The sequence below is a fragment of the Balaenoptera musculus genome, chromosome 16 (assembly GCF_009873245.2).
Source record: "Balaenoptera musculus isolate JJ_BM4_2016_0621 chromosome 16, mBalMus1.pri.v3, whole genome shotgun sequence".
Taxonomy (NCBI): Eukaryota; Metazoa; Chordata; class Mammalia; order Artiodactyla; family Balaenopteridae; genus Balaenoptera; species Balaenoptera musculus.
In genome coordinates, this window is record NC_045800.1 from 45,836,456 (window position 1) to 45,857,433 (window position 20,978).

Sequence of the window (20,978 nt, forward strand, 5' to 3'; positions counted from 1 at the left end):
TAAGAATTGGGGGAGTGAGGAGTGCGCGTAGACTATGTGGATTGAGCAGGTATTGTACTGCCAACGGAAAAGAAGGAGCCAAGACTGAGGACGAAACTCAGAATTCGGAGTTCCAAGGAGGAGCAGACATGCGAGATTAGCATCGGACAGAAGAGGTGCCTTTCGAAACAGGAACTAAGGAGGTAAGTAAGGCATCATAACTGGAGTGAGTCTGTGCATATGTGAGAAATTTAGGCAATTCATATATTTGAGAATAGTGAAATCTGTAAAGGTAAAAATAACAAGACGAGCTGTAGCACATATTCGAATCCGGCACATGTTTTTCGAGCTAATTTGTTATCCTCATTTTACAGATTGGGAACTCCAGGTTCAGTACCTTGATCAAAATCCAATTGCAGGGACCAACTCCAGAGCCGGTAGCTCTGAGCCCAGGCTGTGGGTCGAGGTCAGCGGTGAGTAACCAGCCCGGCCCGGGGCGGCAGCCGAGCAGGGAGCAGAAACTACACTTCCCAATGTGCCCGGCGGGGCGGGGCGGGCGCAGGCTCCTTCCCAGAAGCAAAAGCGGAAACAAAAGAGTCTCGCCGGCGTCCCCGCCCGCACACTCGCGCACACTCGCGCACACTCGCGCTCGGGCGCCCTAGGAGCAGGCACCGGCGCCCGGAGCGAGCCAGAGAGCGGCGAGCCGGGGATCCACCCGGCTGAGCCAGCCGAGGAGCCGGCGAGCCGAGCCCGCGACGACCCCACGCCCCCAAGCCCCGCAGCCGCCCCCAGCCGGCCGGTATCCCCGCCGCCCTCCCTGACCCATGGCGCTGAAGCGGATTCAGAAAGTGAGTGCCGGGGCCAGGCCTGGGGCGGTGGGGCGGTGGGGCGGGGTTCGGCCCCCTGCCCACGCTGACCCCGGCGGTGGCCCCGAGAGACGCGCCGGGAGGGAACGTGAAGGGAGGATGGGCCGGGGCGGGGACCGGGGGCCAGAGACGCCGGCGGGGCCAGCGGGCACTCGACAGGTGAGGTGGGAGCAGCGGCAGGTCCCGTGTGCTGGAGGTGCGTGGAGGCGGGGGGCCCGCTGTGCGCTCGCGCCGGAGCTGAGCCCGGAGCTCGGGCTGGAGAGCCTCCTTGGTCTCCAGACCTTCCCGCAGTCTGTGCTGCTCGGTCACTGCTGGATTTTGCCCTACACCCGGCTAGTTTTGGCCCTTGTCATGCTGCTTTCTCCACGCTGTTTCTTAAGCCCATCCTCTTTATGTGCTTGCCTCCCCGGGCTCCCGGGAGGGCCTGGGCCTGCAGCCTTACTCCGCGGAGCTGTTGGGTTTGTTCTTTCTCTCCTCTGCGGTTGGCTGTTGCTCAGATGCCCGAATGGGGTGGAAAAGCTCTTTTGGGGCCGAGAAACCTCCTGCCCCTTCTATTTTGGTGCCTCTCCTGCTGCCACTTTAGGTCACATAGCTGTAGTGAAAACATAGTTGCTGATACACAACAAGATGACCTCCTGGCTGTGATTCATCGTGAGTCAAGCCAAGCAGGTTTTTTTTACCCTCGTGATAAACTTATATGTAAAGTTTGAGACACAACAGAAACTGCCACAAATTAAATTGTTTGATGCTTTGACACATGGCTATAGAATGAGGAAGAAATGTGTATGTTCATTAAACAAATATTTGTCCATCCCAACTCAGTGTTAGGAATTATCTTCTCTTGCATAATGTTTATTGCTACCGTCTCTAATGTGAACATCTTACAAAACTGAGGTTGGGGCATTTTCTTTCTCTTCACTTTTATTTCTTTTTGGGTTATCTCGTCTGTTCACTGACACAAGTTTTAGGTTTTTACTGTTATGGTTCATGTGGAGAACACTGAGAATTTGTTTTTTTTAATGGGTAGTGCGTTCGGCAAGTTAAGCCAACAAATGGACAGCATGTTTTGCAAAGAATTTCAAAAGAAATCCTACCAAAAATTTGTGTCAACTTTTTCAGGCATGAATCGATAGAGCAGTGATAGAGATGTATACATTGTATTCTCAGTTACCCTTGGTGTCATCTTCTGGTACAGAGGACAGCAACTTTCAGACCCAGCCAGTTTATCGGAGGTGGGGGAAAGGTCAAATACTAAATCTGTGAAATACTGTTATTTTTTTGTGCCTTTTAAGGTTCCTCTCACTACAGTACACATAGTTAATCATCAGCATTTATTGATTAATGTGTTTTCTGATTTGAAGATAATGCAATTACACATTTTTTTCATGTAGATAATTCTAATTTTGAAGCCACACTCAGCATCTTTGCCATGCCTTGTGTACTTATTAATGATGATGTAATGTTGGCTCACATTTGAGGTAAACACACATTTTTCCAAGGAAGTCTTAAGATTCCATTTCCTTCTTCCCTAGTTGTGAGAATTTTTCGCAAGACTTTGCACATCCAGTAGCTTTTAAATAGCATAGAATTTGTCCACAGTAAGTAGGCATTCAAAGAAAATTGACACTATTTGTAAATATACTGGGCAATTATCAATCACCATGCTAAGCCAATATATTTGGCTTATATTTATAATATGGCATATATGCAAATCATATTTTTAGTACCTATTAGTTATTATTAGTTTATAACAGAGTTATCTGTAAAAAAAAAAAAAAAAAAGAAATTTGGGATCACATAATATCTCATCTCTGTATATCAATCTTTGGGTTTTCTTCTCTGTTATCAGAAAAGTTGACTTGTAAAAATCTCTTTTCCAGCCATTCTTTCAACTTCAGGAGGTATTTTATTTGATTCCCCACTTTTCCTCTTTCTTTACCTACCTCCTTGACTAGAAGCAAATTCCAGGGGAGCTGTGCTGTTTGCCATATGAACAGTTAAGTTACACAGCTGTCTTTGATATCATCAGTTTACAGATTCTTTTTGAATCTTGCATGCTTCAACAAAAGAATACGCGTTATTAACTTTTGGCCTTTCTTTTAAAATGTATTAAAGTAACACTGTCAGGTACCTTCCAGGTCATTGGGTTGTGACTTTCCTATACCTACAGTGGCAAGCTTTAGAACTGTGCAGAACCTTAAAGAACTCTGCAGGAGTGGAGTGGGGTAGAGGGCAGGGGAATAGCTTACAGGCAGTGGTACCCAACCTTTTTGGCACCAGGGACCGGTTTCGTGGAAGACAATTTTTCCATGGGGGGGTGGTAATGCGAGCGATGGGGGGGATGGTTCAGGCTGTAATGTGAGCGATGGGGAGCGGCAGATGAAGCTTCGCTCGCTGGCCCACTGCTCACCTCCTGCTGTGCGGCCTGGTTCTTAACAGGCCACAGACCAGTATCCGGTCCGCGCCTGGGGGCTGGGGACTCCTGTTATAAGGTAGTGTATCAGAATCACCTGTGGGACATTTTCAGACTGTCCCCACTGCTGTAAATGGAGAGATGTTGAATCCCTCAGATGCGCTGGGGTAGAAAGAAGGTTGTGAACCACTGACTGACATTCTAGTCTACTCTCCTTATTAGAGAAGGAGCTTGAGGTTTGGAGTGGAGTGCTTTGTCCAGGTTAATCTCTTAGGAAGTGATTTGACATGTTTTTAAAAGTTCATAACTTCACTTCATCTGAAAAGATTAAAGATAGTTGAATTAAAATTGTATGAATATACAAAGCATGTGGATATGAGTGCTCAAAATATATTTTTATGCTAGAGTATGCTTAATGATTTAATACTCTGATTTAGACATCCAATGCCAGTTTTGCATTTCGGCTCATAAATTTACACACCCATGCCCTATTTTTAGACACAATGGAAGATGTTGTCACAGTCACCTGAATCACTAAAGGGAAAAAATTTGAACAAAGTCTGAGGAAAGATCCCTAAAACATGTCTGAAAAAAGAGGGCAGTTTTTCAGCTGGACATTTATTATTTTCTAGAATTAATTTTGAAGTGTTTATTCTATGAATACTATTTTCATACCTTGGTAAACTTTTTTTGGAAATCATTTTTTTTTTAATTAATTTATTTATTTTTGGCTGCATTGGCTCTTCATTGCTGCGCGCGGGCTTTCTCTAGTTGCGGGGAGCGGGGGCTACTCTTTGTTGGGTGTGCGGCCTTCTCATTGTAGTGGCTTCTCTTGTTGTGGAGCATTTGCTCTAGGCTCATGGGCTTAAGTAGTCGTGGCTCGCAGGCTCTAGAGCGCAGGCTCAGTAGTTGTGGCACACGGGCTTAGTTGCTCCGTGGCATGTGGGATCTTCCCGGACCAGGGCTCAAACCCATGTCCCCTGCGTTGGCAGGCAGATTCTTAACCACTGCGCCATCAGGGAAGTCCCTGGAAATAATTTTTTTAAATTATAAATGTTATATCACAATACTGAATGTCTTGAAAACCAGAAAGGGAAAAAAAAAAAAAAAAGGAAATTCTAACACAGTTATCATCTTAGTATATTTCCCTCTAGATTTTTGTTTTGCAAATATAGCAACACAGATGACTATTCCTCAGTGTATAGTTCTGCCGCCAAAATGGAATATTTGTATTTTTAATAGTCAATTTAACTTAAAATGTATATATAACTATAAATTAAAATACTTTATAAGTATTCTGAACTGTTGAATTTTTGATTTGTACACTTCCGCATTAAACTGTTTTATGTCAGTCTAGAAAACCTTAGGATACTTCAAAAAAACAAACAGAAAAAAACCCCCAGCCCTTTGTGGATGGAGCATCAAATGGGAGAAGAAGCTCTGGTTTCTGTTCCTGGCTCTGTGACTTACCAGCTTGTTTCCCTATCCATACAATGATGCTGCTGATAAGTACAACCAGCATGTATAATATATAATGGTTCCTCTGTGCTAGATACTGTATTAAGTGCTTGACATATATTAATTGATTTAATCATTAGTGGGCCCAAGAGGTAGAAACGATTATTATCCCCATTTTACAGATGATAAAACTAAGGCATAAAGATGTTGAGTAATGTACTCAGAATCACATTCTGTAATTGTAAGTGGCAGCACTAAGAGTCCAAACCAGACAGTTGGCTCCAGAGTCCCTGCTTTTAACTATTTCAGTATATGCAGGTGGACTCACATCTTCTATCTATTGTACTTAAACTGAAGGACATAGAGTCAAATGAGCTTATGGATGTAAATGTTTTGCAAACTGGAATATTCTGTACAAATGTAATGTGGTATTATAATTAAGACCTTGGCATATTTAATCATTTTCACTGATGCATCACTCAGCTTGTTGATTATGCATAAGTTTTTGCTCTGAGGTAATGTGCACTAGACCGGTTAACATGGTAAAAGAATAATATAACTTTGTTCATCTTTATTCCATCACTTAAAATGTTTCTCCTCCAAAAGGATTTAGAAAAATTGGTGTAATTCATAAATATTCTGTCAAAAGTATCATTTCATTGTGAGGTTTTCATTTGAGAAAATGGTTTACGAATTGATGTAGCTATTTAGTTCCTATAATGGCTTTGAATAGTAGTCAGCAGTTCAGATTACACAGATATATTAGAAAGACTTTCAGATTACAAGATTAAGTCTAAGACTCCAGGTTCCTTCAGTAAAAAAGGATATGACTTCTAAAAAAATTTTAAAAAGAAAGAACACACTATTCATGCTTCTTGGTAGATAAATGGTTTGCCTTGAGATGAAAGGAAGAAAGTGTTCTTTTTCTAAAAAGCCACTGTATGCATTTTTCTGCTTTTAAATCTTTGTAATTAAGTTCAATCTTCCTTTTGCCGCCAGGATCATATATTTTCTTCCTTTATCACAACAAAGGTGTAAAAAGATTAGATAACCTATCCTAGTTTAAAAGTTCTGAGGTTCCTTCTCTGTGGAAATAAATAGCATAGATCTAATAAGTCTGTTTATGCCTGTTTTAGGAAGCCAGGCACATGTTATAAAAACCAAACCTAGCAGGATGTGGGATCGCTTCCAGCAAAGCAGAATAGCATCTTTATTCATTTTAGTTCCCTGAAATACATGTAGGAAACATATTTAATGAGCACCGCTAATCAAAATGATCAGCCTAATACTTTCCATCAAACTGAGTTAATGGTTGTCTGTAATGTATTAGCTCCCCCCACCCCTTTTTTAAAAAGTGGGTAAACTGATGCTATGTGTAATTAAAAAATTAAGTATTGAGATACTTGTCCTCTCTGTTCTTAACCCTGTATGCTGGATTTAAAAATACTGGAATATATAATATAACCCAGATTTGCAGGGTTTCAGGATTGGAGGGGTCCGCAGATCACCTCAGAACAAATGAAGGCCAAACAGTTTCTGATACTGGCCTGTTTTGGTCTAGATGGCCTCTGAGAAGCTGAGGGTTTTTTTCTGCATTTAATTTGGTCTTGGGATGAACCTGTGAAGGTTCAGTTACATACATCAGACAGTAGTAAGAGGCTCCTATGTTCCAGGAGTTGTCCGTAGTATGGGGAGGAAACCATCCTGAAAAACTCCATCTAGCACTGCCTGTTGGATCACACCATGCTCTGCAGCTTCCTGTCTTTCCTCTTTCTGCATGTTTCCCCCACTGTTCTCTATATTCATATTATCCTGTTTGCGTGGCTCTTCTTCTTCACTGACAGCAGATTGCTTATTAGATTCCTAGTCTTCTTTCAGATTTAGGAAAGCCTTTCTAACTGGGGTGAGGTGGGGGGTTTGTTCCTTCACCTTAAACTTCATTAGCAGTAAAATTAACCTGATGGTTCTCACTCCAGGTGGCCACCCTCCTTTTGTGAGCAGTTTGGATTGCTCTAGAGGTAACCCAGCAGACTCGGTGGCCTGGGCTCATTGTTCTTCTCTAAACCATATATTTTTAAAAATATATGTTGATTACACTATTTTTTAAAATTAATTAATTAATTAATTTTTGGCTGAGTCGGGTCTTCATTGCTGTGTGTGGGCTTTCTCTAGTTGCGGCGAGCTGGGGTTACTCTTCATTGCGGTGCACAGGCTTCTTATTGCGGTGGCTTCTCCTGTTGCGGCACACGGACCCTAGAGCACACGGGCCCTAGAGCACGCGGGCTTCAGTAGTTGCAGCACACGGGCTCAGTAGTTGTGGGTCACGGGCTCTAGAGCACAGGCTCAGTAGTTGTGGCACACGGGCTTAGTTGCTCCGCGGCATGTGGTATCTTCCTGGACCAGGGCTTGAACCTGTGTCCCCTGCATTGGCAGGCGGATTCTTAACCACTGCGCCACCAGGGAAGTCCCATAAACTAGTAAAACTCTTGCTGGTGTTTTTTGCTTCCCCCAAGTTTTGATGTGTTGTATTTTCATTTTCATTTAGTAAAAAATATTTTCTAATTTCCCTTTTGTTTTCTTTTTCGATTCTTGAGTTATTTAAAAATATTTATTTCCTAAATAATTGGGATTTTACAGAGCTTTCTGTTATTGATTTCTAATTTAATTCCATTGTGATCAGAATATCTGTTATTATTTGACTCCTTTAGAATTTTTGAGGCTTGTTTTATGGCCCAGAATGTGGTCTCTATTTTTTACTTACACAATGATAACGTCCTTCCGGTGTTCAGCAGAGCTTTTCAATGAACAATGTTCAATAATTTCTAGTCTTCATTTTGCCAGTGTCTGTTTGGTGTCTGTAGAGCCTAGGCTATGTTTAAGGAATGAATGCCAAACTAAGACATTTACACCTTGCCAATGTCTTAGTGTCTTCTCACACTTTTATGAGCTTTCAGAGCAGGGGTGACAAAATCAGTTTGGGGGGACACAAACTGCATTTTAAAAAATGGAATAGAAAACATTAGTGCTTTGGGTATAGTAATGGTGTTGTTTCATGAAATCTTTGTTTTAGTTATGTATATGTATTCCTGTGCATGTATGTGTTATGTGTACTAGGTTGTGGTATATAATGTTTTTCTTATTATGACTTGCTGTAAGGAAAGTTTGAAAATCGCTGTCCCATAGCATAAGATCTTTAGGTAAAATCACTATTGTCAAAAATACATGTCATATACATATATGTGTACATATGTATATAGAGAGAAAACAAATGAACCTATATACATACATACAAGCACACATACACAGATATAGATTCACACACATTGTAAAATGTTCTAGTCCTGGAACGTTTCTGTTTGATACAAACTGTCAATGCTCATTGTTTTCTACTACAAGTAGCAGCATTTTATAGTCACTGATGTACAACTGCAGTATTCAAGAATAGTGCTGGGTGATACGAAGAGAGATTAATTACTTTATTATGAAAATACTTTTTAAGTACCTACTATGTGCCAGTTATTAGGGATAGAAATGTAAGAAGGTAAATATTTGGTACATATTGGTAGATGGGTTTGTGTTTTAAGTGGGTTTTGAGAAATAGGCTGCTACCTTTTTTCTTTTTCCCTGAAGCACCATCTTTCTTGGTTACTATGAAATAAATAGTAACTTTTGATAATGTAGCATTTAAAATGTTCTGTGTTGCATGTTCCATCGTGTGTCAAAATTCTATTATGTATGTAATTTCCTATCATGTTTTTCTCGCCTTTCAGAGTGTCCTTGAACACAGACCCTCTCAAAGCTTATGAAGGAGTGTTCATTTCTAACCATTTATAAGAAAGAAGGCTCCTGGGAAAAGATAATAAGAATTCCTTTTCATTTCTTCATTTGTCACACTTTTGTTTCTCTTGAGCATGACTGAAAATGTGCAAATGGCCTTCATTCAGTACTGGAGTATTGTTGGCTCCAATGTCGATTGAAAATAATGTGCTCTAGTTATTACAGCCTTGAGGTGAGTACTGTTTTGGAGTGGGAGGAGTGCTGGAGTGGAAGTCAGATGGTCTGAGCCTGTGCCCTGGCTTTGGCTTTGTGACCTTGGCCAAGAAACTCATAGTCTTTATTTTCTTTATCTAGAAATACAATGAGTTGAACTAGATAACTTCTGTGGTCTTTTCTGACTTACAATTTTAAGCACACCTAAATAATGTTATTTGCTGTTTTCCTTTTGTCCAGCAAACAGCAAAAATGGTCACAGAAATAAATATTGAGCAGTGACACTGTGCTGTACTGCTGCATGAAAGTTGAGTTAAAATTATATTTATTTTAAATTGTCAGAATTGAAATAAATGTGGGCATCTTAATGTGTAATATAAGATGAATGAGTCTCTAAAGGTATATTACTTTTTGATTAAAGAGCATTTATTTGAGATGCAAATAAGATGTATTTCTGTTTCTGTATGGGTAACATAATGTGCTTTTCTAATTCCATTTAGCATCCATCTGTTTCAAAGGTATCTTTTGTACTTAAAAGACTATTTTATCCACATATTTAGACAACTGCCTTACACAACTGCTTTACATGTAGTAGATTTTTTAGATTCAAGTTAATGCACTTATGGAGCACCTTATGTATATAAGGCATATACAAAATGTGATAAGGAGATATATGGAAAAGTAAGGTATAACTAACATTATCTAAGAAATTTTAAACTAGTAAGGATATGAGATGTACCATAACAACTAGGTAGACTTAGGAAAGTACCATAAGGAAAATACAACATTTGAGCAGGAGGAGAGTCAAAGGTGGGAGAGGCCAAATTTATTTGGGGGAAATTAGGAAAAATTCTACGGAAAAGGTGGAATTGGATATAGGTTTGGAAGAATGGGTAGCATTTTTTAAGACAGGGAAGCTAGGTTCATAGAGGAAGCTACAGAAATGAAGGCACTGGAAAGTACATGGCTTATTTGGAAAGGAACAGATAATCGTGCTTTTGGGAAGCATTCAGAAAATAGTAGACCATAAAAGTTCATACTGTGGAGGGCCTTGAAGACCCATGCTGACAAATGTGTACTTAATGCAGGAGTTGGGGGATGCCATTGAAGATTTTTGGGTAAGGAAGAAACATTCTTAATCCTATTGCTAGGTATACATTCTTGCCCTCATAGAACACAAGATTCTTTACTGTTTGTAATTATAGATTTGTAGTACATCACGAAAAGGGAAGTACAAGAGTGCCATGGGAATATAGCAGGGACCCTTTGGAGGGTTCAAGGAAAGCCGCCCTAAGGAAATGATGTTTAAGATGAGACATGAAAGTGAAAGTTGGGGGGTGATTAGGAGTCTTCTATCTAGAAGGAAATCTTGTTTGAAACTAGAGGCAAGACAGCATTTGGGGGAATTGAAAGTCACTATGACTGGTGCAGAGAATGTTGGGGGAAAGTGTGGGGCTAGAGAGCAGTCAGATCCTGGAAACCATTTTAAGGATTTATAAATCTTCTATTAAGGCTAATGAAAAAACATTGAAAGGGTTTGACATGGTACTTCAAGAAGATGATTTTGACCACAGTGTGTTGGTAGAGAAGTAGGAGGACAACAGGTCAGTTAAGACAGCATTACACTTGTTCAAGTGAGGTCCAGGAGGGTCTGAGCCAGCCTGGTGGGAGAGGGCATTTGGAAAAGGGGGTATGTGAGGAAAATTGTGGGTGTTTGTACCACCTGGCCTTTTTGAATTGGTCTGACCCACCGTACCTCCACCTGCTTGGCCTTTCAAGTCAAATCTCTAAGGCTCAGTAATCTGGGCAGTCTCTTCAGACTCCTCTGTCTACTGACCAGACTCATCCATCTACTGACCAGTTCTTTAATAGTGTCTCCCCGGTTCAAACCTTTGGCTTCTTATCCTGAAATGTCTCTCCTCTGGCTTTTCTCCAACTCTTCTGCCCTTTGGACCTCAGTTTTTCTATAGGATGGACCTCCTTCTGGGACCCTTTCAGTGGGAGGATCTGGACTAAAGGAGAATCTAAACAACTTGGTACTGATTCGTATAGACGATGGGGCATGAAGGGAAGAAGGAATCATGGTGATCTCAAGGTTTAGAGTTTGGGTTCCTGGAATAAGTGCATTTTTACCATAATACTTCATAAAGTAGATTCAAATACAATTTTTTACTGGGATACCTTGGATTTGTCTAAAATATATTTTTATTTATGTAATTCCTATGATGGAAACATTACATATAAAGGGAGGTTATTGAGTCTTCCCTTTAAAAGGAAGCCATGTTTTAAATTACAGGCAAGATAGCATTTTGGGAAATTGAAAGTCATATTATGGCTGCTCTAGAGAGCATTGGGGGAAAGTGGTTTCAGATCTGAGACATTGGGTAGATAATGTCCCTAACCTGACCTCAAACATTTATTCTAAATTGTGCTCTTTATAGTTCAGATTCAATAAATTTTACTTTGATGTGGCAAAGTCAATAGTGTCATTTCTTTCTTCATCATCTTCCTTTTGTGTAGAATTTGGCTGCATTATCATCATTATTTTTAATAAACAGCCTTTGCCAGAGATACCTGATCCAAAGAGACAGCGAAGCAGCCAGGACCAGTTTATTGAAGTGAATTTGGTTCCTATAACTTAATTAATTGGATGTCATCAGCATTTTGAAGTCTTCCGGAAAGAATCTTCACAGTTTAAAATAAAGATTTTTTAATTCAAGGGTTTAGAGAGGTTCTGTATTCAGAGACATTTCTGAGAATTGTTTGACATCTCCCTATTGAAATAGCTCTAGTCAATTGGATAAGGAGATCAGAGTCTGAATTATAAGCCCATGAAGTGTTTATTTACAGACAAACCAATTATAGCTCATATGTCCCTTTAGAGACAACATCAAAAATGCAATCCAGTAAGAATCACTGTCTTGTTTTAGAAGTTTTGATATAAAGATGGTTGTGTCACGTTAATTAATTGCCTGTTGAGCCAGGCTTTTTGAAATAATGCTTTCATGTGCTTTGGATTCAGTAATTTAGATTTTGGACTGTAAATCAGTCACTATGCATGGGCTGTTTAATGTCCTTTACACACACCCAGTGGGGTATATATTACATCTATTATGGAGATTTAGACTTTCTGAATGTTGAAACTAGAGAACAACAAAGCATTTTCAGTCTGGTCAGCACAATTTTTTAGAGACTATTTACTGCATAGTGTCATATTAAGTATGATGGTAAATAAGGAAACTCTGACTTGTTAGCTTTTCTTCTCCACTGTTCAGATTGGCCTGTTACCCTTCGGGGAGCTGAGAGATTAATGCAGGCCTCTCTTCTCTTACATTCCCTTCTTTGTTTCCTTTTATTTGTTTACTTTCTTTGAATTAGGCTGCCTCATCTACTTTTAGATTTTAAGTCCCCTAGAGGCAGGGACTGTGTCTAGGTTGGTTTTATGGAGAACACTCAGCATATTGTGGGGATGTTATAAACATGCCATCTGTGCCAATTTAAAATTCAGTTTCAGGCCTCTCAGTACTTTTCTTTGTGTCTAGTTCGATATAGAAATCTGAACTAGACTAGAGGTGCTTAGCCATGTAAGGCTATATAAATTCCTTAAGTACATGTTTTTGTGGACTCATAGTGCCAGTCTAGGGACACTATCTAGATAGGGACAATATCTTGTAATCTGCTTTTCATTATTGTATCTTGTATTTTTATTTTGAAATTTAATTAGTTTTTTTATGAGTGTCAGATTGGAATAGAAAACTGCTTCATTGATACAGACTATCTGGGGGCATACTTTCACCATATTGATGATATTTATTGCATGGTCTATGTTTAAGTATAAGATTGGTTTGTTTTAAGCTTATTTTGTCTAAAAGGAGAAGACAGAAGTTAAAACTATGTATTTCAATTTTCAATTTAAAAAGCCACCGGAAATGAAATTGAAAGATACACAAAATACATGTATACACAAAGCGTGTTTACTATAATGAGTTCTTTTCATATATGGAGTTATAGCTAGTCTCATTATTTGATAGCCATCTTTTACATTATATGATTTCCCTCTATGTAACTGGCAGTAGAATTGCTGGGTCATGTTCACCTTTAATGATTACTGTCAGAGTTTTCCTCTTCCACCAGTGACATATGAGAGTTACAGTAGCTTCACATCTTTGTCAACATTTGTACTTTTCTCCTTTTTTTATTTTCACCATCCTTTGGGGGTTGTAATGACATAGTATTTTGGTTTTAACTTGCATTTCCTTGATGACTAATGAAGCTGAGCCCCTTCCCATATGCTTGTTGGCCATTTGGATACCTTCTTTTGTAAAGTGCTTATTCAAGTCTATCTTTGAAAAATTGATCTATAGGAATTTTTTTTTAACATATTCTGGATGTGAGCAAAAAAAAAAAAAGTTCATTTTTTTGTATAGTTTGAGGTGGGGGATGTCAAGGTTCTTTTCTTTTTTTTTAATAAATTTATTTATTTATTTTTGGCTGCGTTGGGTCTTTGTCTAGTTGCGGCGAGTGGGGGCTACTCTTCGTTGGCGTGCACGGGCTTCTCATTGCAGTGGCTTCTCTTGTGGAGCACAGGCTCTAGGCATGTGGGCTTCAGTAGTTGTGGCACATGGGCTCAGTAGTTGTGGCTCGTGGGCTCTAGAGCGCAGGCTCAGTAGTTATGGCGCACAGGCTTAGTTGCTCCGCAGCATGTGGGATCTTCCCAGACCAGGGCTCGACCCATGTTCCCTGCATTGGCAGGTGAATTCTTAACCACTGCACCACCAGGGAAGTCCCTTTTTTTTCTTTTTCTATCTGGATACCCAGTTGACCTAGCACCACCTATTGAAAAAATTTTTCCTTTTCCCTCCACTAGAATGTCACTGTGTTCACTTTTAATTTTTGAATTCCAAGTTTGCTATTTTCTTTCCATTTTCAGCACATTGATGAAGTTAATTAAAATAAGTGCTCATGGTACCACTCAGATGTCAAACACCATCACTTTTGCGTCTACATCAAAAGTGCTATTTGTTTATTCAAAACAGTGATAATATCCTAAATTGGGTTTAAATGATATGCTGTCCATTTTTAAAATGTGCAGCTTTCTGTAATGGAGCTTTGTAGAGCCCCAGGGAGCACCACTCACATTGAAATCTATGTGAATGGCGCACCTTGGAGTTGGCGCACATGGCCTGTGGGGCAAATGCAGCAGCCCTGAGTGCTGCTTGTAATACCTGGCAAATTATAAAAAAAACAAAAACAAAAACATGATCTTGGGACTTCCCTGGTGGCACAGTGGTTAAGAATCCGCCTGCCAATGCAGGGGACATGGGTTCGAGCCCTGGTCCGGGAAGATCCCACATGCCATGGAGCAGCTAAGTCCGTGCGCCACAACTACTGAGCCTGGGCTCTAGAGCCCGCGAGCCACAACTAATGAGCCCGTGTGCCACAACTACTGAAGCCCGCGTGCCTAGAGCCCGTGCTCCGCAACAAGAGAAGCCACTGCAATGAGAAGCCCGCGCACGCCAACGAAGAGTAGCCCCCGCTCTCCGCAACTCGAGAAAGTCCGCGTGCGCCTAGCAATGAAGACCCAATGCAGCCAAAAATAAATGAATAAATAAATTAATTAAAATAAATAAATAAATAAAACATGATCTTTTTCTATGCTCCAGCAATCCACGTTTTAACAAACGAGGGTTATTTGTGTTTGAATACTGTGGTGTGCCACAATTTTAAAGGGGTGGAGTAAGAAAGAAACTCTGAGGCAATCCATGTGGCTTTTCAGAATTTCCCAGCTCTTACAACCTTTTAATGTTTCATATTTGAGTTTATTTTTTATTTAGAAAGTAGTTTATTAATTTAACAAAAAAGAAAGAAAGTAGTTTGTGTCAGTCAAGATATTTTATACCAGTTCCTTCCTAGATCACACTTCTGTCCTAGGAGAAACTTTCTTTCTAGGACTCCCTTGAGTGATCTAAACTTTAATGAACACATTCAGAAGGTGACCCTTGAGGCTCGTAGCTACTCTTATATGTATTTTCTTGGAGGCACAACAACTTGTAAGTTTCTAAGGATCCAGAGGACCTCTTTCCTATATCTTTTAAACTATTGGGTTGGCCAAAAAGTTCATTCAGTTTTAAGTAAAAATAAAAGGCACGTTTTTCATTTTCATGAAGAACTTTATTGAACAAGGTATTCACTAACCAAACGAACTTTTTGGCCAACCCAATATATCTTATAAAGTTACTTTTTTCCACAAACAAGTTCTCCTTGAACTTCATGCCCAGTTCAGTCATCAACAAATGTGCCTGACCAATGACTTGTGAGGATTTTTATTACTATCATAATCTTATACCATTAAAATAAATGTTTAAAACATTGGAGTTGGGACGAGAGTATAATATCAGTCATGATCCCTATTAGAAAGGATGTGGAAGTGCTTAATAAACTCCTGCTATAATTAGTTCAGCTGGTTAAATTGAGCTTGGAACAAGTAAGAAAAAAAAAACTCAGTCCATGCCACAGACTGCAGCTCTGAGTATGCGTAGCTCTGTCACCAAGGATTGCCAGTGTTTGGAAGACAGCTTAACTTTGAGACTAGGTCAGCTCAGCACAAACCCCTAACTCCTCTTGGAAAAGCAGCCCAAAGCTATGTCCTGAAAGTAGGTCAGCAGCATCTTAAATAAACAATAAGGATGGCATATTTAGAGTTTTGAGGTCTTCTAAATCAGAAGAACCACAACAAAAAAGACTCCCAAGAATTTTGTGTGGCTTTGGACACTTTGCTAGAATATCATACATTCTGTAAATTGAAAATAGTTGTGGCGGTGGCACGTGTTTTTTGTTTTTTTTATAAATTTATTTATTTTTGGCTGTGTTGGGTCTTCGTTGCTGGGTGCGGGCTTTCTCTAGTTGCAGCGAGCGGGGGCTACTCTCCATTGCGGTGCGCGGGCTTCTCAGTGCGGTGGCTTCTCTTGTTGCGGAGCACGGGCTCTAGGCACGCGGGCTTCAGTAGTTGTGGCTCGCGGGCTCTAGAGCGCAGGCTCAGTAGTTGTGGCGCACGGGCTTAGTTGCTCCGCGGCATGTGGGATCTTCCTGGACCAGGGCTCGAACACGTGTCCCCCGCATTGGCAGGTGGATTCTTAACCACTGTGCCACCAAGGAAGCCCTGGCATGTGTTTTTGATACCTTGATAATTACTATTCTTTTGAGGTTCATTTCTAGATGTTATTATATGTTATTTAAAAGGCCACCCCAGTCTTTTTTAAGTGACCTGCACTATTCTCTCTTAACACCTGTTATTAAGATTTTTTTTATTATATGCAGTCCGCATATCTACATAGGGGAGTAATTAATTCTGATTCTATTCCAAATCTAATCATTTGCATTTTTTAAAATAAATTTATTTTATTTATTTATTTTTGGCTGCATTGGTCTTCGTTGCTGCGCGTGGGCTTTCTTTAGTTGCGGCGAGCAAGGGCTACTGTTCGTTGTGGTGCATGGGCTTCATTAGGTATGGCGCGCAGGCTCAGTAGTTGTGGCACACGGGCTCAGTAGTTATGGCTCACAAGCTCTAGAGCACAGACTCAGTAGTTGTGGCGCACGGCCTTAGTTGCTCCGCGGCATGTGGGATCTTCCCGGACCAGGGTTCGAACCCGTGTCCCCCGCATTGGCAGGCAGATTCTCAACCACTGTGCTACCAGGGAAGCCCCTGCATTTCTAAAAAATAGAAATTTGAGATATCTATGCTCTGCTGATCACGCTATTCCTTTTTTTTTTTTTTTAATTGGAGTACAGTTGCTTTACAATGTTGTGTTAGTTTCTGCTGTACAGCAAAGTGAATCAGCTATATGTATACATATATCCCCTCTTTGTTGGATTTCCTTCCCATTTATGTCACCATAGAGCACTGAGTAGAGTTCCCTGTGCTATATAGTCGGTTCTCATTAGTTATTTATTTCATACATAATAGTGTATATATGTCAATCCCAATCTCCCAATCCATCCCACCCTGCCTTCTCCCCTTGGTATTCATATGTTTGTTCTCTACACCTGTGTCTCTATTTCTGTTTTGCAAGTAAGTTCACCTGTACCATTTTTCTAGATTCCACTTATGTGCATTAATATAGGATATTTGTTTTTCTCTTTCTGACTTACTTCACTCTGTATGACAGTCTCTAGGTCCATCCACATCTCTGCAAATGGCACAGTTTCATCCCTTTTTATGGCTGAGTAATATTCCATTGTATGTATATACCACATCTTCTTTATCCATTTGTCTGTTGATGGACATTTAGGTTGCTTCCATGTCCTGGCTATTGTAAATAGAGCTGCAGTGAACACTGTGGTACATGACTCTTTTTGAATTATGGTTTCTCTGGATATATGCCCAGGAATGGGATTGCTGGATCATATGGTAGTTCTATTTTTAGTTTTTTAAGGAATCTCCATACTGTTCTCCATAGGGGTTGTATCAAGCTATTCCTTAAATTATATTGTTTAACTCAAACAATATCAAGCACCTTATATGAAAGGCATTGTTCTAAGTATTGTGGAGGAATTCATGAATAAAATGCAAAAAAATCTTAGTTTTAAAATAATATTCTGGTAGAAGAGGAAAGGGAAGGAAGAAATTAGTATTTTTTGAGCATCTATTATACATGCCAGGTATTAAGCTAGTTACTTCACTTATGTGTTTTCATTTAATTCTCAGTATAGTTCTTCCAGTGATGTTCCCATATGAGGCACTTGAGCAAGAGGTTAAGTGAGTTGCCCAAGGTCACATAGCTAGTAAGGGTCAGTAGCAAGGCCAGGTCTGACTCCAAAACTCATATTTTTAAAGTGGTCATTGAGAAGACAGCCACTGTTGAGGAGAATGGATAAAATTTGGGCACAGGGAGTTAGAAGGAAGGTTATTTTCAGAGAAGGAAAATGATGAAGGTCAGAAAACTTTAGCCATGTATAGGGAACATCCAAGTAAGCAGGCTAGACCTGACTAGATGGTTCTCAAACTTTTTGGTCTCGGGACCCCCTTATATTAAAAGTATTGAGTGCCTCAAAGAGCTTTTGTTTGTATAGGCTATATGTATTAATATTTACTATATGAGAAATTAAAACAGAAATTTAAAAATATTTAGTAACTTAAAAATAACAATAAACCCATTGCCTATTAACATAATAACATTTTTATTAAAGATAACTGTATATTCCAAAACAAAAAAAAGTAGAGTGTCATTGTTTTATACGTGTTCAGATCTCATTATAGTCAGGCTTATAAATGACAGTTGAATTCTCACATCTGCTCATGCATTCAGTCTGTTACAGTATCAAATATTCTTAAACTGGAGAACTCCACTGTATACCCATGAGATAATTGAGAGTGAAAAAGGCAAATATCTTAGTTTTATTATGAAATTAATTTTGACCTCACAGACCTCCTGAAAGTGTTTTAGAAAACCCAGGGGCATTCTTTGGAGAATTACTGGGCATGTTTGTGAAGGGGGAACCCAATTGAAAGTGTAGGGTTAGGACTAGATAATGAAAAGAGTTGGCTGAGTTTGGTCTTAAAGAAGCAATGGGGAGCCACTGACATTTTCTAAGCAGAAAAATGAAATAAACCGAGCTGTGCTTTTAGAAGATTGTTATGCAAGTAATTCATAGAGTATTGGGAAGCAATTATAGTTGAACTGTAATAGATTTTTGAGGTAATGTAATAGGTATTAAGGTAGAATATATTATACTCTTCCTCTGACAAGATGAACCAGAGAAAGGGGAGTCAAAATAAGCCTGGTGACTAGGAGACTAATAATCCCATTAATAAATATAGGGAACACAGAAAAAGAAGCAAGCTTGGGAAGGAAAATAGTGAATTAAGTTTTGGAATATGTAAAAAAAAGTTTTACATTATTTTTTATTCTGAAATAATTTTAGTCTTACAGAAAATTTGCAAAAATAATACAGAAAGGTCTCATATATCTTTCACCTAATTTCCCCTAATTTTTACAATGTATATAACCATTGTACAGTTATCAAAATGAGGAAAGTAACAGTGATACAGTACTGTAAGCTAAACTACAGACCTAATTTAGATTTTACTAGTTTTTCCACTGTTGTTTTGCTGTCCAAGGATCCAATCTGGGATCCCACATTGGATTTAGTTGTTGTGTCTCCTTAGTATATATATATGTCCTCTAATCTGTGACAGTTCCTCAGTCTTCCCTTGTCTTGCAAAAATTTTTAATAAAAAAGAGAGAAGATGCTTATAATATATGTAGTGGGGAAAAAACAGTGTCATTTCATCTCTCTTAAAATGCATAAGAACCTGAGTAAAACCATTATTTTTTATTTAAAAAGTCGAAAAAAATTATTGTAAAAAATTGAAACAATGTAAAAGACATAAATAAAAAGTGACAGCCCATTGCCAGATATAACTACTGTTAATAGTTTGGTGAGTATTCTTTTATTTTCTATGCATGTATAGTATTATGGGATCTATTGAGCATACTTCTGCCACATACATTTTTCACTCAAAAACTATATTATTGGGCTTCCCTCGTGGCGCAGTGGTTGAGAATCTGCCTGCTAATGCAGGGGACACGGGTTCGAGTCCTGGTCTGGGAAGATCCCACATGCCGCGGAGCAACTAGGCCCGTGAGCCACAACTACTGAGCCTGCGTGTCTGGAGCCTGTGCTCCGCAACAAGAGAGGCTGCGATAGTGAGAGGCCCGCGCATCGCGATGAAGAGTGGCCCCCGCTTGCCACAACTAGAGAAAGCCCTCGCACAGAAACGAAGACCCAACACAGCCAAAAATAAATAAATAAATCTTTAAAAAAAAACCATATTATTTTTATACAACGTTCTTTGATGTCAGTATATACATATCTCATTCTTTTTAGTGGCTGTAGTATCTCATAGTATGGTTATATCATAGAACCATTCCCTTATTGATGGGCCTTTAGGTTATCCTCAGTCTTTCATAATTATACAAAATGCCTCACTAAACATCCTTATATATATATCTTTGTCTGTTTGGATGATTATTACTAGGAGGTGAAATTCCTGCATCAGAGATCATATGCATTTTCCACTTTCACAATTATTGCCAAATTTCCCTCCAAAAGGTTCTATCTCAACTAACACTCCCTCCAACAGCAAGTGACATGCTTATTTCCCGCCAAAGCCATGGATGGAGGTATTCTAATACGGTGGCAGTGGTTTGGTTTGGGTAATGGCCTTATGGGTGTTTGACTATTTATACATTGCTCTCTCTTGTTTTTCCCTACAAAGCACTGTTTTGCTTTGTTTTGCTTTTGTAATACACACACACAATACTTAATTAAAAATGAATGGTTTTAGAAAGAGAAAAACAAATACCGTATACTAACGCATATATATGGAATCTAAAAAATCGGTACTGATGAACCTAGTGGCAGCGCAGGAATAAAGACGCAGACAAAGAGAATGGACTTGAGGACACAGAAGGGGAAGGGGAAGCCTGGGACGAAGAGAGAGAGTAGCATTGACATACATACACTACCAAATGTAGAATGGAATGCTAGCGGGAAGCTGCTGCAGAGCACAGGGAGATCAGTTTGATGCCTTGTGATGACTTAGAGGGGTGGGATAGGGAGGGTGGGAGGGAGGCTCAAGAGGGAGGGGATATGGGGATATATGTATCCATATAGCTGATTCACTTTGTTGTACAACAGAAACTAACACAACATTGTAAAGCAATTATACTCCAATAAAGATGTGAAAAAAAAATGAATGGTTTTAAATGCTTTGTCTTTGAGACCTTTAACTGTTAATCAGCATGGGATAAATTGGATCTTATGAGGATCCTATGGACTTGAGCAACTTGTATAATTCAGTGTTAATTCTTAAAGAGTGGAGAGAAGAGCAAAGGAGAGATTACTGATCCTAGCATTTCCTTTTGAAATAACATAAGAATCATTAAATTATTTTTAGTACTCCATTTGTGGCTGTGATGCTAGAAGTAGATAAATAAGAATGCCAGTTATGGTAGAGAAAGCATAAATCAGGTAATTGGGTGATTTCTGAAAAACTTTGAGTAAACTAAATCAGAAGGGAGAAGTATAAGTGGTCCTTGATTTCTTGTGTTTGTCTAAAAGTATACTAGCTTCTGAATAGACTAAGAGCAAAAAGGTGGGGTTTTGATTTGTTTGGTTATAGTTTTTGTTTGTTTTATATTTTCACCTCCTTAGCACAACTCAGAATTTTTCATTTTTCAAATTTAAGGTCTCTATTTTTGTAGGCAGGG

The 20,978-nt window shown here is 39.4% G+C and overlaps 1 protein-coding gene across 3 annotated transcripts in view; it reads left to right on the top strand.

Moving 5' to 3' along the window:
* The first annotated feature begins 544 nt into the window (after positions 1-544).
* Positions 545-20,978, top strand: part of UBE2D1 (ubiquitin conjugating enzyme E2 D1) — a 34,370-nt gene continuing 13,936 nt past the window's right edge. The window contains exon 1 of one of the 3 annotated variants that reach the window (XM_036828531.1): positions 545-827. In XM_036828531.1, the coding sequence (XP_036684426.1) occupies positions 804-827 (24 nt within the window). In that variant the 5' untranslated portion in view covers positions 545-803. The remainder of the gene's footprint in view (positions 828-20,978) is intronic. The other 2 variants (XM_036828532.1, XM_036828534.1) reach the window with 2 other exon arrangements.